The 26,348-nt window shown below is 43.8% G+C and overlaps 1 protein-coding gene across 1 annotated transcript in view; it reads left to right on the top strand.

Annotated features, from left to right (window-relative positions):
• The first annotated feature begins 1,824 nt into the window (after positions 1–1,824).
• LOC149440263 (uncharacterized) overlaps positions 1,825–26,348 on the top strand; it is a 65,928-nt gene continuing 41,404 nt past the window's right edge. The window contains exons 1-3 of the mRNA XM_089658845.1: positions 1,825–2,072; positions 3,008–3,055; positions 8,612–8,800. Of these exons, the coding sequence (XP_089514971.1) occupies positions 1,830–2,072; positions 3,008–3,055; positions 8,612–8,800 (480 nt within the window). The 5' untranslated portion in view covers positions 1,825–1,829. The remainder of the gene's footprint in view (positions 2,073–3,007; positions 3,056–8,611; positions 8,801–26,348) is intronic.

Raw genomic sequence — 26,348 nt, 5'->3', positions numbered from 1 at the left:
ATGCCTAGGTGATTTCATGGGAACAGTTCACCCTGACCTATGCTTGTTCTTGTCTGAAACTTTTTCCTCGTGTGCTTCTCCGGATTAATATACCAGGCATTCCAGTGATCCTCGTTCCCTTGAACTGACTCAAGCAAATGTGGTACAATGATCTGGTAACACTCCTGGTGGATGCTCCATGGGCTCTCTCAGGTCCTCATGATCTTCTGTCCCAAGCACCATTTGCTATCCTGCTTCACAATCACTGGCTTTAGCGGCTTGGCAGTTGTAGCCCAGAGATTGAGGGACAGGAGCATTTCTGAATTGTGTTTTCCTATGTTGTTTAAAGCTATGAATGGTATTTCCCATTAGGTCTGTCTTTGGTCCTGGAAGGAATACTTCACTTGGTAGAGTCTTGGGGCTTCCACCCTAGAAGTTCCTACATGGGACAAATCCTTTCTTTCCTGCAGCTAGGTCTAAACCAGCATTGGTCCTCAGCATTTTCAAAGGCCAGGTTTCTACACAGTTTCTTTTGTTTTTAAGACCATTGGTAGTTTACTCCTTGATTTAGATCTTTGTACAGGGAGTCTTTTTTTTGTAGCTCCCTCTGTTCGTTCCATTGTGATTCCATGGGATCTGGTTCTGTCTGTGTTTCATATATCACTCAGCTAACCAGTTAGAGACATTCCTCTCTCTACTCTCACCAACAAGTATGTATTTATTGAGTGATTGATTGAAATGCTTAACTCTTATACTGCAACCAACGTCTTCTGGTTTTGCGTGGGGATGGTGTTTAGGCCCAGGACTTCTTCCCTAAAGCAGTATCTGCCTTTCACCTCAACCTAAACATTGCTCTTCCATTCCCTTATCCAGCTCTTGTTCACCAAAAAGACATTTCTCTCAATTGTTTGTTTGTGGTTCGAGCTGTGTGAGTCTTTCTCAGCCACTGCTTCTTCAGGAAGATATATTTCCTTGGTATTCCTTGGATTCTCTGAGTATCCTGGGTTTTCTGTCTGCCATCTTCAGGTGACTCAGGCAGACCATTAGCCAAACGTATGGTCTTAAGGGTCAGGTTCTACCTGTTCCTGTCATGGCATACTCTATTAGATCTGTGAGTGCTTTGTAGGCTTTTCAGCATTGTGCAACTTTTTCCCAGTTTGCAAGGCTAGTGCCTGATTTTCCTCTTTTAAAGTTCTACCAGATGAATGTTCAGGGCTTGTCTGATGCCAGATTTGGGCATTCCATCCTTCAGGTGGCTCTTTGAGTTACAACAAGTCCTCAGCTTTCTGTTGTTTTCCTGGGCCTGTTAGCCTTTGTTGCACACTCCTCTGTTGGACTGCTTTTGGGCCTCTACTTACTATAAAATCTTTTTCTTAGAATTCATTGAGGGGCACAGGTCCCTCCCCTCTGTTTACATCATGAAAATGAGGCTTGATGTCTGCGGGTGGTGTTATTCTGCTGGCCAACTTGTTTTTGTTTTGTCCACAGTCCATGTCCCCTTCAGAGGTCGTAAAATCTTACAGTCTAGTATTCTATGAATTCCTGAGTCCATTAAATGGACTCCCAAAAAATGATTGTACAGTAAGCAGCAAGATCAAGATTTTCTATACTCTGAAGGGACTGAAAATAAATGTTTCTAAAGCACTCCAAGTCTTATGTTTAGGGAAGTTGTAAGGACAGTTATCTGTCATCCAGAATAGATGACATTTTGTTTAGTTGCTTCTAATGGTGGCCTCCAGTGCCATGTCATGACAGGTTTTCTTTATGAAAAAATCTTTACAATTACCATGTATGCTCAATCAGCTGCATAAATGCTGATGACATTCTTGTTTTTTCAGAAAAAAAAAGAAATGTTGGTCTTTAAAAATATTTCAAAGGTGGAAGAAGAAAAGGAAGTGGTTGAAGAGGTGGTCGAGGAGCCTGAGGAATCCAGTGACATCCCAGCCATCCTTCAGAAAATCACAGCCAGTATGGAGGAACTGTCAGCACCAGTACGTGATCTGCTTCCTCCTCCGTCACCTCCACTGACTCCACCACTTCCATCACTCCCAACCTCACAGAGGCATGAAGACAAGAGAACCTCCCTTCCTCAGGTACATCATCAAGACCCCAGTTGTAGGCCACAATATGGAACTAGTGATTGGTGATCATGAATTTTTGGAAGGAGAGTCCACCTTTTGAGGGACTTATGGAGGTCCATGTGACATATTGCACTCTTCCTCCTATCTTTTCTGAGTAGATAGTCTCAGTCATCTGAAGAACTGCCCCTTAAGTTGGAGAGTCTGGAAAAATGTGTTCTAGAGTCCTGGGAATTGTAACCTTCATTAGTTGAAGCTATTTCTGAGCTTACACCTTATGTAATAATACCCTCCCCCACCATAATGTTACAATTCTTTTATATTCTTCTTGCATTCTTTGTTACCTACATTGCAGTGGCCGGGTCCACATTGCAGTGGCCGGGTCCACATTGCAGTGGCCGGGTCCACATTGCAGTGGCTGGGTCCTTTTGTTAGGGCCTCCTGTTCACATCTCTACCTACCTTCCTGCTTATGAATGCTGCCCTCCCTGAACCCCCTCCTAGATTATTGGTGTGATCCGGTGATTTGATCCTGCTGGGAGCATTGCTGGGCCTCTCTCTATGGCAGAAGAGTTTTCTGGGCTGGAAGGTTGTCTGGCCATATACTGGGCACTCGTATTATCTACTAGAATTATATGGATGGTGGACATTCATGTGAGATGTGGGTGTCATGCATTCACTTTGACCGGTATGTAAAAACAAGGCACAACCGGTGTGAGAAGCCCATATCCAGTCCCCAATGGCTGACCTTTGTTCCCTCTGTGATGGAAAGGAGGAGAATGTAGATAAAGGGAGAGGTCGTTGTCTACATAGGGAGGATGTCTGGGGGGGGGGGTTCGGATATTATAGACAAGTCCCCTTCCTGACTGTGTTTCAGAATGATAAATTCCTGGAGTGTTCATGGAATGCTTTCTCTAATGCTCTCTAATCAATACTGTTTGTTTTTCATAGAGGCCTCTCTTATCTCGGATCCCCAGGCCCAGACCACAGGCAACAAAGGTGATTGCAGTGCAATTATTCAATTCTCCCACAAATCTTCCATTTTATGTGACACATGCAATTACAATAAGATATAAGGTACATGACATGCCATACATAGGATATAATGTACATGACACAACATATAATGTACATGACACAACATATAATGTACATGACACAACATATAATGGGATATAATGTACATGACACAACATATAATGGGATATATAATGTACATGACACAACATATAATGGGATATAATGTACATGACACAACATATGGGATATATAATGTACATGACACAACATATAATGTACATGACACAACATATAATGGGATATAATGTACATGACACAACATATAATGGGATATATAATGTACATGACACAACATATAATGGGATATAATGTACATGACACAACATATAATGGGATATATAATGTACATGACACAACATATAATGGGGTATATAATGTACATGACACAACATATAATGTACATGACACAACATATAATGTACATGACACAACATATAATGGGATATATAATGTACATGACACAACATATAATGGGATATAATGTACATGACACAACATATAATGGGATATAATGTACATGACACAACATATAATGGGATATATAATGTACATGACACAACATATAATGGGATATAATGTACATGACACAACATATAATGGGATATAATGTACATGACACAACATATAATGTACATGACACAACATATAATGGGATATAATGTACATGACACAACATATAATGGGATATATAATGTACATGACACAACATATAATGGGATATATAATGTACATGACACAACATATAATGGGATATATAATGTACATGACACAACATATAATGGGATATATAATGTACATGACACAACATATAATGGCATATAATGTACATGACACAACATATAATGGGATATATAATGTACATGACACAACATATAATGGGATATAATGTACATGACACAACATATAATGGGATATATAATGTACATGACACAACATATAATGGGATATATAATGTACATGACACAACATATAATGGGATATATAATGTACATGACACAACATATAATGGGATATAATGTACATGACACAACATATAATGGGATATATAATGTACATGACACAACATATAATGGGATATATAATGTACATGACACAACATATAATGGGATATATAATGTACATGACACAACATATAATGGGATATATAATGTACATGACACAACATATAATGGCATATAATGTACATGACACAACATATAATGGGATATATAATGTACATGACACAACATATAATGGGATATATAATGTACATGACACAACATATAATGGGATATATAATGTACATGACACAACATATAATGGCATATAATGTACATGACACAACATATAATGGGGTATATAATGTACATGACACAACATATAATGGCATATAATGTACATGACACAACATATAATGGGATATATAATGTACATGACACAACATATAATGGGATATATAATGTACATGACACAACATATAATGGGATATAATGTACATGACACAACATATAATGGGATATATAATGTACATGACACAACATATAATGGGATATATAATGTACATGACACAACATATAATGGGATATATAATGTACATGACACAACATATAATGGGATATATAATGTACATGACACAACATATAATGGCATATAATGTACATGACACAACATATAATGGGGTATATAATGTACATGACACAACATATAATGGGATATATAATGTACATGACACAACATATAATGGGATATAATGTACATGACACAACATATAATGGGGTATAATGTACATGACACAACATATAATGGGATATATAATGTACATGACACAACATATAATGGGATATATAATGTACATGACACAACATATAATGGGATATATAATGTACATGACACAACATATAATGGGATATATAATGTACATGACACAACATATAATGGGATATATAATGTACATGACACAACATATAATGGGATATAATGTACATGACACAACATATAATGGGATATATAATGTACATGACACAACATATAATGGGATATAATGTACATGACACAACATATAATGGGATATAATGTACATGACACAACATATAATGGGGTATAATGTACATGACACAACATATAATGGGATATATAATGTACATGACACAACATATAATGGGATATATAATGTACATGACACAACATATAATGGGATATAATGTACATGACACAACATATAATGGGATATATAATGTACATGACACAACATATAATGGGATATAATGTACATGACACAACATATAATGGGATATATAATGTACATGACATAACATATAATGGGATATATAATGTACATGACACAACATATAATGGGGTATAATGTACATGACACAACATATAATGGGATATATAATGTACATGACACAACATATAATGGGGTATAATGTACATGACACAACATATAATGGGATATATAATGTACATGACACAACATATAATGGGATATATAATGTACATGACACAACATATAATGGGATATATAATGTACATGACACAACATATAATGGGGTATAATGTACATGACACAACATATAATGGGATATATAATGTACATGACACAACATATAATGGGATATATAATGTACATGACACAACATATAATGGGATATATAATGTACATGACACAACATATAATGGGATATATAATGTACATGACACAACATATAATGGGATATAATGTACATGACACAACATATAATGGGATATAATGTACATGACACAACATATAATGGGATATATAATGTACATGACACAACATATAATGGGATATATAATGTACATGACACAACATATAATGGGATATATAATGTACATGACACAACATATAATGGGATATATAATGTACATGACACAACATATAATGGGATATAATGTACATGACACATCATATAGTGGGATATAATGTACATGACACAACATATAATGGGGTATATAATGTACATGACACAACATATAATGGGATATATAATGTACATGACACAACATATAATGGGATATATAATGTACATGACACAACATATAATGGGATATATAATGTACATGACACAACATATAATGGGATATAATGTACATGACACAACATATAATGGGATATATAATGTACATGACATAACATATAATGGGATATATAATGTACATGACACAACATATAATGGGGTATAATGTACATGACACAACATATAATGGGATATATAATGTACATGACACAACATATAATGGGGTATAATGTACATGACACAACATATAATGGGATATATAATGTACATGACACAACATATAATGGGATATATAATGTACATGACACAACATATAATGGGATATATAATGTACATGACACAACATATAATGGGATATATAATGTACATGACACAACATATAATGGGATATAATGTACATGACACAACATATAATGGGATATATAATGTACATGACACAACATATAATGGGATATAATGTACATGACACAACATATAATGGGATATAATGTACATGACACAACATATAATGGGGTATATAATGTACATGACACAACATATAATGGGATATATAATGTACATGACACAACATATAATGGGATATATAATGTACATGACACAACATATAATGGGATATAATGTACATGACACAACATATAATGGGATATAATGTACATGACACAACATATAATGGGATATATAATGTACATGACACAACATATAATGGGATATATAATGTACATGACACAACATATAATGGGATATATAATGTACATGACACAACATATAATGGGATATATAATGTACATGACACAACATATAATGGGATATATAATGTACATGACACAACATATAATGGGATATAATGTACATGACACATCATATAGTGGGATATAATGTACATGACACAACATATAATGGGATATATAATGTACATGACACAACATATAATGGGATATATAATGTACATGACACATCATATAATGGGATATAATGTACATGACATAACATATAATGGGGTATATAATGTACATGACACAACATATAATGGGATATATAATGTACATGACACAACATATAATGGGGTATATAATGTACATGACACAACATATAATGGGATATAATGTACATGACACAACATATAATGGGATATAATGTACATGACACAACATATAATGGGATATAATGTACATGACATAACATATAATGGGATATAATGTACATGACACAACATATAATGGGGTATATAATGTACATGACACAACATATAATGGGATATATAATGTACATGACACAACATATAATGGGATATAATGTACATGACACAACATATAATGGGATATATAATGTACATGACACAACATATAATGGGGTATATAATGTACATGACACAACATATAATGGGATATAATGTACATGACACAACATATAATGGGATATAATGTACATGACATAACATATAATGGGATATATAATGTACATGACACAACATATAATGGGGTATATAATGTACATGACACAACATATAATGGGGTATATAATGTACATGACACAACATATAATGGGGTATATAATGTACATGACACAACATATAATGGGATATATAATGTACATGACACAACATATAATGGGATATAATGTACATGACATAACATATAATGGGATATATAATGTACATGACACAACATATAATGGGGTATATAATGTACATGACACAACATATAATGGGATATATAATGTACATGACACAACATATAATGGGATATAATGTACATGACACAACATATAATGGGATATAATGTACATGACACAACATATAATGGGATATAATGTACATGACACAACATATAATGGGATATAATGTACATGACACAACATATAATGGGATATATAATGTACATGACACAACATATAATGGGATATAATGTACATGACATAACATATAATGGGATATAATGTACATGACACAACATATAATGGGATATAATGTACATGACATAACATATAATGGGATATATAATGTACATGACACAACATATAATGGGATATATAATGTACATGACACAACATATAATGGGATATATAATGTACATGACACAACATATAATGGTATATAATGTACATGACACAACATATAATGGGGTATATAATGTACATGACACAACATATAATGGGATATAATGTACATGACACAACATATAATGGGATATATAATGTACATGACACAACATATAATGGGATATAATGTACATGACACAACATATAATGGGATATAAGGTACCTGACTATAGAACATTACTCCCTTGTACTCACCATAAATTTCCTATCCACATGTGAGCCTACTGGGGGCCAACTCCACTCCTCTGGCAATCTCAGGGCAACCTTTGACTAGCCTATAAATGCAGAAGTGACCAGTTACAGATGTTACATTCTTCTATTATTTTAGTCCTTCATACAGACCCCTGTCTCTGTCCCGCAGAATCCTCCGGATCCTCCTACATCTCCAGTTCCAAACATGACACGGAACACAGCTCCACCTCCTCTAGATACGGATGAAGAAGAGGAAGAACAGCCCTTGGAGACCCCAGCTGTTGTCCCGGAGATCCCCCTATTCATCCTCCAGTTCCAAGACACAAGCTGGTTCTCCAGGATCTTCTCTGACATGCAGGTGATTTGTAGGAAGATTGTAGATAGGACTTGGAGAGACCTTCTTTGGCCCATGAAGAATTGTGTGTCCTGTGCCATCATAAGGAGCATGGTGGATATTGTGGAGTTTTTAGTTGCTTTCCCTTTGGGTGACAGTCGTAGGGGGTCCTCCTCATATAGTATGAACATCACCATGCTTTCCCTGTGGGTGACAGTCGTAGGGGGTCCTCCTCATATAGTATGAACATCACCATGCTTTCCCTGTGGGTGACAGTAGTAGGAGGTCCTCCTCATATAGTATGAACATCACCATGCTTTCCCTGTGGGTGACAGTAGTAGGAGGTCCTCCTCATATAGTATGAACATCACCATGCTCTCCCTGTGGGTGACAGTAGTAGGAGGTCCTCCTCATATAGTATGAACATCACCATGCTTTCCCTGTGGGTGACAGTAGTAGGAGGTCCTCCTCATATAGTATGAACATCACCATGCTTTCCCTGTGGGTGACAGTAGTAGGAGGTCCTCCTCATATAGTATGAACATCACCATGCTCTCCCTGTGGGTGACAGTAGTAGGAGGTCCTCTCCATATAGTATGAACATCACCATGCTCTCCCTGTGGGTGACAGTAGTAGGAGGTCCTCCTCATATAGTTTGAACATCACCATGCTTTCCCTGTGGGTGACAGTAGTAGGAGGTCCTCCTCATATAGTATGAACATCACCATGCTTTCCCTGTGGGTGACAGTAGTAGGAGGTCCTCCTCATATAGTATGAACATCACCATGCTCTCCCTGTGGGTGACAGTAGTAGGAGGTCCTCCTCATATAGTATGAACATCACCATGCTCTCCCTGTGGGTGACAGTAGTAGGAGGTCCTCTCCATATAGTATGAACATCACCATGCTCTCCCTGTGGGTGACAGTAGTAGGAGGTCCTCCTCATATAGTTTGAACATCACCATGCTTTCCCTGTGGGTGACAGTAGTAGGAGGTCCTCCTCATATAGTATGAACATCACCATGCTTTCCCTGTGGGTGACAGTCGTAGGAGGTCCTCCTCATATAGTATGAACATCACCATGCTTTCCCTGTGGGTGACAGTAGTAGGAGGTCCTTTTCATATAGTATGAACATCACCATGCTCTCCCTGTGGGTGACAGTAGTAGGAGGTCCTCCCCATATAGTATGAACATCACCATGCTTTCCCTGTGGGTGACAGTAGTAGGAGGTCCTCCCCATATAGTATGAACATCACCATGCTTTCCCTGTGGGTGACAGTAGTAGGAGGTCCTCTCCATATAGTATGAACATCACCATGCTCTCCCTGTGGGTGACAGTAGTAGGAGGTCCTCCTCATATAGTATGAACATCACCATGCTCTCCCTGTGGGTGACAGTAGTAGGAGGTCCTCCCCATATAGTATGAATATCACCATGCTTTCCCTGTGGGTGACAGTAGTAGGAGGTCCTCCTCATATAGTATGAACATCACAATGCTTTCCCTGTGGGTGACAGTAGTAGGAGGTCCTCCTCATATAGTATGAACATCACCATGCTTTCCCTGTGGGTGACAGTAGTAGGAGGTCCTCCTCATATAGTATGAACATCACCATGCTCTCCCTGTGGGTGACAGTAGTAGGAGGTCCTCTCCATATAGTATGAACATCACCATGCTCTCCCTGTGGGTGACAGTAGTAGGAGGTCCTCCTCATATAGTATGACCATCACAATGCTTTCCCTGTGGGTGACAGTAGTAGGAGGTCCTCCTCATATAGTATGAACATCACCATGCTTTCCCTGTGGGTGACAGTAGTAGGAGGTCCTCCTCATATAGTATGAACATCACCATGCTCTCCCTGTGGGTGACAGTAGTAGGAGGTCCTCCTCATATAGTATGAACATCACTATGCTCTCCCTGTGGGTGACAGTAGTAGGAGGTCCTCCTCATATAGTATGAACATCACCATGCTTTCCCTGTGGGTGACAGTAGTAGGAGGTCCTCCTCATATAGTATGAACATCACTATGCTCTCCCTGTGGGTGACAGTAGTAGGAGGTACTCCTCATATAGTATGAACATCACCATGCTCTCCCTGTGGGTGACAGTAGTAGGAGGTCCTCCTCATATAGTATGAACATCACCATGCTCTCCCTGTGGGTGACAGTAGTAGGAGGTACTCCTCATATAGTATGAACATCACCATGCTCTCCCTGTGGGTGACAGTAGTAGGAGGTCCTCCTCATATAGTATGAACATCACCATGCTCTCCCTCTGGGTGACAGTAGTAGGAGGTCCTCCTCATATAGTATGAACATCACCATGCTCTCCCTGTGGGTGACAGTCGTAGGAGGTCCTCTCCATATAGTATGAACATCACCATGCTTTCCCTGTGGGTGACAGTAGTAGGAGGTCCTCCTCATATAGTATGAACATCACCATGCTTTCCCTGTGGGTGACAGTCGTAGGAGGTCCTCCTCATATAGTATGAACATCACCATGCTCTCCCTGTGGGTGACAGTCGTAGGAGGTCCTCTCCATATAGTATGAACATCACCATGCTTTCCCTGTGGGTGACAGTAGTTGGAGGTCCTCCTCATATAGTATGAACATCACCATGCTCTCCCTGTGGGTGACAGTAGTAGGAGGTCCTCCTCATATAGTATGAACATCACCATGCTCTCCCTGTGGGTGACAGTCGTAGGAGGTCCTCTCCATATAGTATGAACATCACCATGCTCTCCCTGTGGGTGACAGTAGTAGGAGGTCCTCCTCATATAGTATGAACATCACTATGCTCTCCCTGTGGGTGACAGTAGTAGGAGGTCCTCCTCATATAGTATGAACATCAGCATGCTCTCCCTGTGGGTGACAGTAGTAGGAGGTCCTCCTCATATAGTGTGAACATCACCATGCTCTCCCTGTGGGTGACAGTCGTAGGAGGTCCTCCTCATATAGTATGAACATCACCATGCTCTCCCTGTGGGTGACAGTAGTAGGAGGTCCTCTCCATATAGTATGAACATCACCATGCTCTCCCTGTGGGTGACAGTAGTAGGAGGTCCTCCTCATATAGTATGAACATCACCATGCTCTCCCTGTGGGTGACAGTAGTAGGAGGTCCTCCTCATATAGTATGAACATCACCATGCTTTCCCTGTGGGTGACAGTAGTAGGAGGTCCTCCTCATATAGTATGAACATCACCATGCTTTCCCTGTGGGTGACAGTAGTAGGAGGTCCTCCTCATATAGTATGAACATCACCATGCTCTCCCTGTGGGTGACAGTAGTAGGAGGTCCTCCTCATATAGTATGAACATCACCATGCTCTCCCTGTGGGTGACAGTAGTAGGAGGTCCTCCTCATATAGTATGAACATCACCATGCTTTCCCTGTGGGTGACAGTAGTAGGAGGTCCTCTCCATATAGTATGAACATCACCATGCTTTCCCTGTGCGTGACAGTAGTAGGAGGTCCTCCTCATATAGTATGAACATCACCATGCTTTCCCTGTGGGTGACAGTAGTAGGAGGTCCTCCTCATATAGTATGACCATCACAATGCTTTCCCTGTTGGTGACAGTAGTAGGAGGTCCTCCTCATATAGTATGAACATCACAATGCTTTCCCTGTGGGTGACAGTAGTAGGAGGTCCTCCTCATATAGTATGAACATCACCATGCTCTCCCTGTGGGTGACAGTCGTAGGAGGTCCTCTCCATATAGTATGAACATCACCATGCTTTCCCTGTGGGTGACAGTAGTTGGAGGTCCTCCTCATATAGTATGAACATCACCATGCTCTCCCTGTGGGTGACAGTAGTAGGAGGTCCTCCTCATATAGTATGAACATCACCATGCTCTCCCTGTGGGTGACAGTCGTAGGAGGTCCTCTCCATATAGTATGAACATCACCATGCTCTCCCTGTGGGTGACAGTAGTAGGAGGTCCTCCTCATATAGTATGAACATCACTATGCTCTCCCTGTGGGTGACAGTAGTAGGAGGTCCTCCTCATATAGTATGAACATCACCATGCTCTCCCTGTGGGTGACAGTCGTAGGAGGTCCTCCTCATATAGTATGAACATCACCATGCTCTCCCTGTGGGTGACAGTAGTAGGAGGTCCTCTCCATATAGTATGAACATCACCATGCTCTCCCTGTGGGTGACAGTAGTAGGAGGTCCTCCTCATATAGTATGACCATCACAATGCTTTCCCTGTGGGTGACAGTAGTAGGAGGTCCTCCTCATATAGTATGAACATCACCATGCTTTCCCTGTGGGTGACAGTAGTAGGAGGTCCTCCTCATATAGTATGAACATCACCATGCTTTCCCTGTGGGTGACAGTAGTAGGAGGTCCTCCTCATATAGTATGAACATCACCATGCTTTCCCTGTGGGTGACAGTAGTAGGAGGTCCTCCTCATATAGTATGAACATCACCATGCTCTCCCTGTGGGTGACAGTAGTAGGAGGTCCTCCTCATATAGTATGAACATCACCATGCTCTCCCTGTGGGTGACAGTAGTAGGAGGTCCTCCTCATATAGTATGAACATCACCATGCTTTCCCTGTGGGTGACAGTAGTAGGAGGTCCTCCTCATATAGTATGAACATCACCATGCTTTCCCTGTGGGTGACAGTAGTAGGAGGTCCTCCTCATATAGTATGAACATCACCATGCTTTCCCTGTGGGTGACAGTAGTAGGAGGTCCTCCTCATATAGTATGAACATCACCATGCTTTCCCTGTGGGTGACAGTAGTAGGAGGTCCTCCTCATATAGTATGAACATCACCATGCTCTCCCTGTGGGTGACAGTAGTAGGAGGTCCTCCTCATATAGTATGACCATCACAATGCTTTCCCTGTGGGTGACAGTAGTAGGAGGTCCTCCTCATATAGTATGAACATCACCATGCTTTCCCTGTGGGTGACAGTAGTAGGAGGTCCTCCTCATATAGTATGAACATCACCATGCTCTCCCTGTGGGTGACAGTAGTAGGAGGTCCTCCTCATATAGTATGAACATCACCATGCTCTCCCTGTGGGTGACAGTAGTAGGAGGTCCTCCTCATATAGTATGAACATCACCATGCTCTCCCTGTGGGTGACAGTAGTAGGAGGTCCTCCTCATATAGTATGAACATCACCATGCTCTCCCTGTGGGTGACAGTAGTAGGAGGTCCTCCTCATATAGTATGAACATCACCATGCTCTCCCTGTGGGTGACAGTCGTAGGAGGTCCTCTCCATATAGTATGAACATCACCATGCTTTCCCTGTGGGTGACAGTAGTTGGAGGTCCTCCTCATATAGTATGAACATCACCATGCTCTCCCTGTGGGTGACAGTAGTAGGAGGTCCTCCTCATATAGTATGAACATCACCATGCTTTCCCTGTGGGTGACAGCAGTAGGAGGTCCTCCTCATATAGTATGAACATCACCATGCTCTCCCTGTGGGTGACAGTCGTAGGAGGTCCTCTCCATATAGTATGAACATCACCATGCTCTCCCTGTGGGTGACAGTAGTAGGAGGTCCTCCTCATATAGTATGAACATCACTATGCTCTCCCTGTGGGTGACAGTAGTAGGAGGTCCTCCTCATATAGTATGAACATCACCATGCTCTCCCTGTGGGTGACAGTAGTAGGAGGTCCTCCTCATATAGTATGAACATCACCATGCTCTCCCTGTGGGTGACAGTCGTAGGAGGTCCTCCTCATATAGTATGAACATCACCATGCTCTCCATGTGGGTGACAGTAGTAGGAGGTCCTCTCCATATAGTATGAACATCACCATGCTCTCCCTGTGGGTGACAGTAGTAGGAGGTCCTCCTCATATAGTATGAACATCACCATGCTTTCCCTGTGGGTGACAGTAGTAGGAGGTCCTCCTCATATAGTATGAACATCACCATGCTTTCCCTGTGGGTGACAGTAGTAGGAGGTCCTCCTCATATAGTATGAACATCACCATGCTCTCCCTGTGGGTGACAGTCGTAGGAGGTCCTCTCCATATAGTATGAACATCACCATGCTTTCCCTGTGGGTGACAGTAGTTGGAGGTCCTCCTCATATAGTATGAACATCACCATGCTCTCCCTGTGGGTGACAGTAGTAGGAGGTCCTCCTCATATAGTATGAACATCACCATGCTCTCCCTGCGGGTGACAGTAGTAGGAGGTCCTCCTCATATAGTATGAACATCACAATGCTCTCCCTGTGGGTGACAGTAGTAGGAGGTCCTCCTCATATAGTATGAACATCAGCATGCTCTCCCTGTGGGTGACAGTAGTAGGAGGTCCTCCTCATATAGTATGAACATCACCATGCTCTCCCTGTGGGTGACAGTCGTAGGAGGTCCTCCTCATATAGTATGACCATCACAATGCTTTCCCTGTTGGTGACAGTAGTAGGAGGTCCTCCTCATATAGTATGAACATCACAATGCTTTCCCTGTGGGTGACAGTAGTAGGAGGTCCTCCTCATATAGTATGAACATCACCATGCTCTCCCTGTGGGTGACAGTCGTAGGAGGTCCTCTCCATATAGTATGAACATCACCATGCTTTCCCTGTGGGTGACAGTAGTTGGAGGTCCTCCTCATATAGTATGAACATCACCATGCTCTCCCTGTGGGTGACAGTAGTAGGAGGTCCTCCTCATATAGTATGAACATCACCATGCTCTCCCTGTGGGTGACAGTCGTAGGAGGTCCTCCTCATATAGTATGAACATCACTATGCTCTCCCTGTGGGTGACAGTAGTAGGAGGTCCTCCTCATATAGTATGAACATCAGCATGCTCTCCCTGTGGGTGACAGTAGTAGGAGGTCCTCCTCATATAGTATGAACATCACCATGCTCTCCCTGTGGGTGACAGTCGTAGGAGGTCCTCCTCATATAGTATGAACATCACCATGCTCTCCCTGTGGGTGACAGTAGTAGGAGGTCCTCTCCATATAGTATGAACATCACCATGCTCTCCCTGTGGGTGACAGTAGTAGGAGGTCCTCCTCATATAGTATGACCATCACAATGCTTTCCCTGTGGGTGACAGTAGTAGGAGGTCCTCCTCATATAGTATGAACATCACCATGCTTTCCCTGTGGGTGACAGTAGTAGGAGGTCCTCCTCATATAGTATGAACATCACCATGCTTTCCCTGTGCGTGACAGTAGTAGGAGGTCCTCCTCATATAGTATGAACATCACCATGCTTTCCCTGTGGGTGACAGTAGTAGGAGGTCCTCCTCATATAGTATGAACATCACCATGCTTTCCCTGTGGGTGACAGTAGTAGGAGGTCCTCCTCATATAGTATGAACATCACCATGCTTTCCCTGTGGGTGACAGTAGTAGGAGGTCCTCCTCATATAGTATGAACATCACCATGCTCTCCCTGTGGGTGACAGTAGTAGGAGGTCCTCCTCATATAGTATGACCATCACAATGCTTTCCCTGTGGGTGACAGTAGTAGGAGGTCCTCCTCATATAGTATGAACATCACCATGCTTTCCCTGTGGGTGACAGTAGTAGGAGGTCCTCCTCATATAGTATGAACATCACCATGCTCTCCCTGTGGGTGACAGTAGTAGGAGGTCCTCCTCATATAGTATGAACATCACCATGCTCTCCCTGTGGGTGACAGTAGTAGGAGGTCCTCCTCATATAGTATGAACATCACCATGCTCTCCCTGTGGGTGATAGTAGTAGGAGGTCCTCCTCATATAGTATGAACATCACCATGCTCTCCCTGTGGGTGACAGTAGTAGGAGGTCCTCCTCATATAGTATGAACATCACCATGCTCTCCCTGTGGGTGACAGTCGTAGGAGGTCCTCTCCATATAGTATGAACATCACCATGCTTTCCCTGTGGGTGACAGTAGTTGGAGGTCCTCCTCATATAGTATGAACATCACCATGCTCTCCCTGTGGGTGACAGTAGTAGGAGGTCCTCCTCATATAGTATGAACATCACCATGCTTTCCCTGTGGGTGACAGCAGTAGGAGGTCCTCCTCATATAGTATGAACATCACCATGCTCTCCCTGTGGGTGACAGTAGTAGGAGGTCCTCCTCATATAGTATGAACATCACTATGCTCTCCCTGTGGGTGACAGTAGTAGGAGGTCCTCCTCATATAGTATGAACATCACCATGCTCTCCCTGTGGGTGACAGTAGTAGGAGGTCCTCCTCATATAGTATGAACATCACCATGCTCTCCCTGTGGGTGACAGTCGTAGGAGGTCCTCCTCATATAGTATGAACATCACCATGCTCTCCATGTGGGTGACAGTAGTAGGAGGTCCTCTCCATATAGTATGAACATCACCATGCTCTCCCTGTGGGTGACAGTAGTAGGAGGTCCTCCTCATATAGTATGAACATCACCATGCTTTCCCTGTGGGTGACAGTAGTAGGAGGTCCTCCTCATATAGTATGAACATCACCATGCTTTCCCTGTGGGTGACAGTAGTAGGAGGTCCTCCTCATATAGTATGAACATCACCATGCTTTCCCTGTGGGTGACAGTAGTAGGAGGTCCTCCTCATATAGTATGAACATCACCATGCTTTCCCTGTGGGTGACAGTAGTAGGAGGTCCTCCTCATATAGTATGAACATCACCATGCTCTCCCTGTGGGTGACAGTAGTAGGAGGTCCTCCTCATATAGTATGAACATCACCATGCTCTCCCTGCGGGTGACAGTAGTAGGAGGTCCTCCTCATATAGTATGAACATCACAATGCTCTCCCTGTGGGTGACAGTAGTAGGAGGTCCTCCTCATATAGTATGAACATCACCATGCTTTCCCTGTGCGTGACAGTAGTAGGAGGTCCTCCTCATATAGTATGAACATCACCATGCTTTCCCTGTGGGTGACAGTAGTAGGAGGTCCTCCTCATATAGTATGACCATCACAATGCTTTCCCTGTTGGTGACAGTAGTAGGAGGTCCTCCTCATATAGTATGAACATCACCATGCTCTCCCTGTGGGTGACAGTCGTAGGAGGTCCTCTCCATATAGTATGAACATCACCATGCTTTCCCTGTGGGTGACAGTAGTTGGAGGTCCTCCTCATATAGTATGAACATCACCATGCTCTCCCTGTGGGTGACAGTAGTAGGAGGTCCTCCTCATATAGTATGAACATCACCATGCTCTCCCTGTGGGTGACAGTCGTAGGAGGTCCTCTCCATATAGTATGAACATCACCATGCTCTCCCTGTGGGTGACAGTAGTAGGAGGTCCTCCTCATATAGTATGAACATCACTATGCTCTCCCTGTGGGTGACAGTAGTAGGAGGTCCTCCTCATATAGTATGAACATCAGCATGCTCTCCCTGTGGGTGACAGTAGTAGGAGGTCCTCCTCATATAGTATGAACATCACCATGCTCTCCCTGTGGGTGACAGTCGTAGGAGGTCCTCCTCATATAGTATGAACATCACCATGCTCTCCCTGTGGGTGACAGTAGTAGGAGGTCCTCTCCATATAGTATGAACATCACCATGCTCTCCCTGTGGGTGACAGTAGTAGGAGGTCCTCCTCATATAGTATGACCATCACAATGCTTTCCCTGTGGGTGACAGTAGTAGGAGGTCCTCCTCATATAGTATGAACATCACCATGCTTTCCCTGTGGGTGACAGTAGTAGGAGGTCCTCTCCATATAGTATGAACATCACCATGCTTTCCCTGTGGGTGACAGTAGTAGGGGGTCCTCCTCATATAGTATGAACATCACTATGCTCTCCCTGTGGGTGACAGTAGTAGGAGGTCCTCCTCATATAGTATGAACATCACCATGCTCTCCCTGTGGGTGACAGTCGTAGGAGGTCCTCTCCATATAGTATGAACATCACCATGCTCTCCCTGTGGGTGACAGTAGTAGGAGGTCCTCCTCATATAGTATGAACATCACCATGCTCTCCCTGTGGGTGACAGTAGTAGGGGGTCCTCCTCATATAGTATGAACATCACCATGCTTTCCCTGTGGGTGACAGTAGTAGGAGGTCCTCCTCATATAGTATGAACATCACCATGCTTTCCCTGTGGGTGACAGTAGTAGGAGGTCCTCCTCATATAGTATGAACATCACCATGCTCTCCCTGTGGGTGACAGTAGTAGGAGGTCCTCCTCATATAGTATGAACATCACCATGCTCTCCCTGTGGGTGACAGTAGTAGGAGGTCCTCCTCATATAGTATGAACATCACCATGCTTTCCCTGTGGGTGACAGTAGTAGGAGGTCCTCCTCATATAGTATGAACATCACCATGCTTTCCCTGTGCGTGACAGTAGTAGGAGGTCCTCCTCATATAGTATGAACATCACCATGCTTTCCCTGTGGGTGACAGTAGTAGGAGGTCCTCCTCATATAGTATGAACATCACCATGCTTTCCCTGTGGGTGACAGTAGTAGGAGGTCCTCCTCATATAGTATGAACATCACCATGCTTTCCCTGTGGGTGACAGTAGTAGGAGGTCCTCCTCATATAGTATGAACATCACCATGCTCTCCCTGTGGGTGACAGTAGTAGGAGGTCCTCCTCATATAGTATGACCATCACAATGCTTTCCCTGTGGGTGACAGTAGTAGGAGGTCCTCCTCATATAGTATGAACATCACCATGCTTTCCCTGTGGGTGACAGTAGTAGGAGGTCCTCCTCATATAGTATGAACATCACCATGCTCTCCCTGTGGGTGACAGTAGTAGGAGGTCCTCCTCATATAGTATGAACATCACCATGCTCTCCCTGTGGGTGACAGTAGTAGGAGGTCCTCCTCATATAGTATGAACATCACCATGCTCTCCCTGTGGGTGACAGTCGTAGGAGGTCCTCTCCATATAGTATGAACATCACCATGCTTTCCCTGTGGGTGACAGTAGTTGGAGGTCCTCCTCATATAGTATGAACATCACCATGCTCTCCCTGTGGGTGACAGTAGTAGGAGGTCCTCCTCATATAGTATGAACATCACCATGCTTTCCCTGTGGGTGACAGCAGTAGGAGGTCCTCCTCATATAGTATGAACATCACCATGCTTTCCCTGTGGGTGACAGTAGTAGGAGGTCCTCCTCATATAGTATGAACATCACCATGCTCTCCCTGTGGGTGACAGTAGTAGGAGGTCCTCTCCATATAGTATGACCATCACCATGCTCTCCCTGTGGGTGACAGTCGTAGGAGGTCCTCTCCATATAGTATGAACATCACCATGCTCTCCCTGTGGGTGACAGTAGTAGGAGGTCCTCCTCATATAGTATGAACATCACTATGCTCTCCCTGTGGGTGACAGTAGTAGGAGGTCCTCCTCATATAGTATGAACATCACCATGCTCTCCCTGTGGGTGACAGTAGTAGGAGGTCCTCCTCATATAGTATGAACATCACCATGCTCTCCCTGTGGGTGACAGTCGTAGGAGGTCCTCCTCATATAGTATGAACATCACCATGCTCTCCATGTGGGTGACAGTAGTAGGAGGTCCTCTCCATATAGTATGAACATCACCATGCTCTCCCTGTGGGTGACAGTAGTAGGAGGTCCTCCTCATATAGTATGAACATCACCATGCTTTCCCTGTGGGTGACAGTAGTAGGAGGTCCTCCTCATATAGTATGAACATCACCATGCTTTCCCTGTGGGTGACAGTAGTAGGAGGTCCTCCTCATATAGTATGAACATCACCATGCTTTCCCTGTGGGTGACAGTAGTAGGAGGTCCTCCTCATATAGTATGAACATCACCATGCTTTCCCTGTGGGTGACAGTAGTAGGAGGTCCTCCTCATATAGTATGAACATCACCATGCTCTCCCTGTGGGTGACAGTAGTAGGAGGTCCTCCTCATATAGTATGAACATCACCATGCTCTCCCTGCGGGTGACAGTAGTAGGAGGTCCTCCTCATATAGTATGAACATCACAATGCTCTCCCTGTGGGTGACAGTAGTAGGAGGTCCTCCTCATATAGTATGAACATCACCATGCTTTCCCTGTGCGTGACAGTAGTAGGAGGTCCTCCTCATATAGTATGAACATCACCATGCTTTCCCTGTGGGTGACAGTAGTAGGAGGTCCTCCTCATATAGTATGACCATCACAATGCTTTCCCTGTTGGTGACAGTAGTAGGAGGTCCTCCTCATATAGTATGAACATCACAATGCTTTCCCTGTGGGTGACAGTAGTAGGAGGTCCTCCTCATATAGTATGAACATCACCATGCTTTCCCTGTGGGTGACAGTAGTAGGAGGTCCTCCTCATATAGTATGAACATCACCATGCTTTCCCTGTGGGTGACAGTAGTAGGAGGTCCTCCTCATATAGTATGACCATCACAACGCTTTCCCTGTTGGTGACAGTAGTAGGAGCTCCTCCTCATATAGTATGACCATCACAATGCTTTCCCTGTGGGTGACAGTACTAGGAGGTCCTCCTCATATAGTATGAACATCACAATGCTCTCCCTGTGGGTGACAGTAGTAGGAGGTCCTCCTCATATAGTATGAACATCACCATGCTTTCCCTGTAGGTGACAGTAGTAGGAGGTCCTCTCCATATAGTATGAACATCACCATGCTTTCCCTGTGGGTGACAGTAGTAGGAGGTCCTCCTCATATAGTATGACCATCACCATGCTTTCCCTGTGGGTGACAGTAGTAGGAGGTCCTCTCCATATAGTATGACCATCACCATGCTTTCCCTGTGGGTGACAGTAGTAGGAGGTCCTCTCCATATAGTATGAACATCACCATGCTCTCCCTGTGGGTGACAGTAGTAGGAGGTCCTCCTCATATAGTATGAACATCACCATGCTTTCCCTGTGGGTGACAGTAGTAGGAGGTCCTCCTCATATAGTATGAACATCACCATGCTTTCCCTGTGGGTGACAGTAGTAGGAGGTCCTCTCCATATAGTATGAACATCACCATGCTCTCCCTGTGGGTGACAGTAGTAGGAGGTCCTCTCCATATAGTATGAACATCACCATGCTCTCCCTGTGGGTGACAGTAGTAGGAGGTCCTCCTCATATAGTATGAACATCACCATGCTCTCCCTGTGGGTGACAGTAGTAGGAGGTCTTCCTCATATAGTATGAACATCACCATGCTCTCCCTGTGGGTGACAGTAGTAGGAGGTCCTCCTCATATAGTATGAACATCACCATGCTTTCCCTGTGGGTGACAGTAGTAGGAGGTCCTCCTCATATAGTATGAACATCACCATGCTTTCCCTGTGGGTGACAGTAGTAGGAGGTCCTCCTCATATAGTATGAACATCACCATGCTTTCCCTGTGGGTGACAGTCGTAGGAGGTCCTCCTCATATAGTATGAACATCACCATGCTTTCCCTGTGGGTGACAGTAGTAGGAGGTCCTCCTCATATAGTATGAACATCACCATGCTCTCCCTGTGGGTGACAGTAGTAGGAGGTCCTCCCCATATAGTATGAACATCACCATGCTTTCCCTGTGGGTGACAGTAGTAGGAGGTCCTCCTCATATAGTATGAACATCACCATGCTCTCCCTGTGGGTGACAGTAGTAGGAGGTCCTCTCCATATAGTATGAACATCACCATGCTTTCCCTGTGGGTGACAGTAGTAGGAGGTCCTCTCCATATAGTATGAACATCACCATGCTCTCCCTGTGGGTGACAGTAGTAGGAGGTCCTCCTCATATAGTATGAACATCACCATGCTCTCCCTGTGGGTGACAGTAGTAGGAGGTCCTCCCCATATAGTATGAACATCACCATGCTTTCCCTGTGGGTGACAGTAGTAGGAGGTCCTCCTCATATAGTATGAACATCACAATGCTTTCCCTGTGGGTGACAGTAGTAGGATGTCCTCCTCATATAGTATGAACATCACAATGCTTTCCCTGTGGGTGACAGTAGTAGGAGGTCCTCCTCATATAGTATGAACATCACCATGCTCTCCCTGTGGGTGACAGTAGTAGGAGGTCCTCCTCATATAGTATGAACATCACCATGCTCTCCCTGTGGGTGACAGTAGTAGGAGGTCCTCCTCATATAGTATGACCATCACAATGCTTTCCCTGTGGGTGACAGTAGTAGGAGGTCCTCCTCATATAGTATGAACATTACCATGCTTTCCCTGTGGGTGACAGTAGTAGGAGGTCCTCCTCATATAGTATGAACATCACCATGCTCTCCCTGTGGGTGACAGTAGTAGGAGGTCCTCCTCATATAGTATGAACATCACTATGCTCTCCCTGTGGGTGACAGTAGTAGGAGGTCCTCCTCATATAGTATGAACATCACCATGCTTTCCCTGTAGGTGACAGTAGTAGGAGGTCCTCCTCATATAGTATGAACATCACTATGCTCTCCCTGTGGGTGACAGTAGTAGGAGGTCCTCCTCATATAGTATGAACATCACCATGCTCTCCCTGTGGGTGACAGTAGTAGGAGGTCCTCCTCATATAGTATGAACATCACCATGCTCTCCCTGTGGGTGACAGTAGTAGGAGGTCCTCCTCATATAGTATGAACATCACCATGCTCTCCCTGTGGGTGACAGTCGTAGGAGGTCCTCTCCATATAGTATGAACATCACCATGCTTTCCCTGTGGGTGACAGTAGTTGGAGGTCCTCCTCATATAGTATGAACATCACCATGCTCTCCCTGTTGGTGACAGTAGTAGGAGGTCCTCCTCATATAGTATGAACATCACAATGCTTTCCCTGTGGGTGACAGTAGTAGGAGGTCCTCCTCATATAGTATGAACATCACCATGCTTTCCCTGTGGGTGACAGTAGTAGGAGGTCCTCCTCATATAGTATGAACATCACCATGCTTTCCCTGTGGGTGACAGTAGTAGGAGGTCCTCCTCATATAGTATGACCATCACAACGCTTTCCCTGTTGGTGACAGTAGTAGGAGCTCCTCCTCATATAGTATGACCATCACAATGCTTTCCCTGTGGGTGACAGTACTAGGAGGTCCTCCTCATATAGTATGAACATCACAATGCTCTCCCTGTGGGTGACAGTAGTAGGAGGTCCTCCTCATATAGTATGAACATCACCATGCTTTCCCTGTAGGTGACAGTAGTAGGAGGTCCTCTCCATATAGTATGAACATCACCATGCTTTCCCTGTGGGTGACAGTAGTAGGAGGTCCTCCTCATATAGTATGACCATCACCATGCTTTCCCTGTGGGTGACAGTAGTAGGAGGTCCTCTCCATATAGTATGACCATCACCATGCTTTCCCTGTGGGTGACAGTAGTAGGAGGTCCTCTCCATATAGTATGAACATCACCATGCTCTCCCTGTGGGTGACAGTAGTAGGAGGTCCTCCTCATATAGTATGAACATCACCATGCTTTCCCTGTGGGTGACAGTAGTAGGAGGTCCTCCTCATATAGTATGAACATCACCATGCTTTCCCTGTGGGTGACAGTAGTTGGAGGTCCTCTCCATATAGTATGAACATCACCATGCTCTCCCTGTGGGTGACAGTAGTAGGAGGTCCTCTCCATATAGTATGAACATCACCATGCTCTCCCTGTGGGTGACAGTAGTAGGAGGTCCTCCTCATATAGTATGAACATCACCATGCTCTCCCTGTGGGTGACAGTAGTAGGAGGTCTTCCTCATATAGTATGAACATCACCATGCTCTCCCTGTGGGTGACAGTAGTAGGAGGTCCTCCTCATATAGTATGAACATCACCATGCTTTCCCTGTGGGTGACAGTAGTAGGAGGTCCTCCTCATATAGTATGAACATCACCATGCTTTCCCTGTGGGTGACAGTAGTAGGAGGTCCTCCTCATATAGTATGAACATCACCATGCTTTCCCTGTGGGTGACAGTCGTAGGAGGTCCTCCTCATATAGTATGAACATCACCATGCTTTCCCTGTGGGTGACAGTAGTAGGAGGTCCTCCTCATATAGTATGAACATCACCATGCTCTCCCTGTGGGTGACAGTAGTAGGAGGTCCTCCCCATATAGTATGAACATCACCATGCTTTCCCTGTGGGTGACAGTAGTAGGAGGTCCTCCTCATATAGTATGAACATCACCATGCTCTCCCTGTGGGTGACAGTAGTAGGAGGTCCTCTCCATATAGTATGAACATCACCATGCTTTCCCTGTGGGTGACAGTAGTAGGAGGTCCTCTCCATATAGTATGAACATCACCATGCTCTCCCTGTGGGTGACAGTAGTAGGAGGTCCTCCTCATATAGTATGAACATCACCATGCTCTCCCTGTGGGTGACAGTAGTAGGAGGTCCTCCCCATATAGTATGAACATCACCATGCTTTCCCTGTGGGTGACAGTAGTAGGAGGTCCTCCTCATATAGTATGAACATCACAATGCTTTCCCTGTGGGTGACAGTAGTAGGATGTCCTCCTCATATAGTATGAACATCACAATGCTTTCCCTGTGGGTGACAGTAGTAGGAGGTCCTCCTCATATAGTATGAACATCACCATGCTCTCCCTGTGGGTGACAGTAGTAGGAGGTCCTCCTCATATAGTATGAACATCACCATGCTCTCCCTGTGGGTGACAGTAGTAGGAGGTCCTCCTCATATAGTATGACCATCACAATGCTTTCCCTGTGGGTGACAGTAGTAGGAGGTCCTCCTCATATAGTATGAACATTACCATGCTTTCCCTGTGGGTGACAGTAGTAGGAGGTCCTCCTCATATAGTATGAACATCACCATGCTCTCCCTGTGGGTGACAGTAGTAGGAGGTCCTCCTCATATAGTATGAACATCACTATGCTCTCCCTGTGGGTGACAGTAGTAGGAGGTCCTCCTCATATAGTATGAACATCACCATGCTTTCCCTGTAGGTGACAGTAGTAGGAGGTCCTCCTCATATAGTATGAACATCACTATGCTCTCCCTGTGGGTGACAGTAGTAGGAGGTCCTCCTCATATAGTATGAACATCACCATGCTCTCCCTGTGGGTGACAGTAGTAGGAGGTCCTCCTCATATAGTATGAACATCACCATGCTCTCCCTGTGGGTGACAGTAGTAGGAGGTCCTCCTCATATAGTATGAACATCACCATGCTCTCCCTGTGGGTGACAGTCGTAGGAGGTCCTCTCCATATAGTATGAACATCACCATGCTTTCCCTGTGGGTGACAGTAGTTGGAGGTCCTCCTCATATAGTATGAACATCACCATGCTCTCCCTGTGGGTGACAGTAGTAGGAGGTCCTCCTCATATAGTATGAACATCACCATGCTCTCCCTGTGGGTGACAGTAGTAGGAGGTCCTCCTCATATAGTATGAACATCACTATGCTCTCCCTGTGGGTGACAGTAGTAGGAGGTCCTCCTCATATAGTATGAACATCACCATGCTCTCCCTGTGGGTGACAGTCGTAGGAGGTCCTCTCCATATAGTATGAACATCACCATGCTTTCCCTGTGGGTGACAGCAGTAGGTGGTCCTCTCCATATAGTATGAACATCACCATGCTCTCCCTGTGGGTGACAGTAGTAGGAGGTCCTCTCCATATAGTATGAACATCACCATGCTCTCCCTGTGGGTGACAGTAGTAGGAG

The sequence above is a fragment of the Staurois parvus genome, unplaced genomic scaffold (assembly GCF_062004578.1).
Source record: "Staurois parvus isolate SC_StPar_1 unplaced genomic scaffold, SC_StPar_1.0 ptg001099l, whole genome shotgun sequence".
In the NCBI taxonomy this organism is placed as follows: Eukaryota; Metazoa; Chordata; class Amphibia; order Anura; family Ranidae; genus Staurois; species Staurois parvus.
Note: the sequence above shows the minus strand (reverse complement) of the source record. Positions and strands in the feature narration are given on the sequence as shown.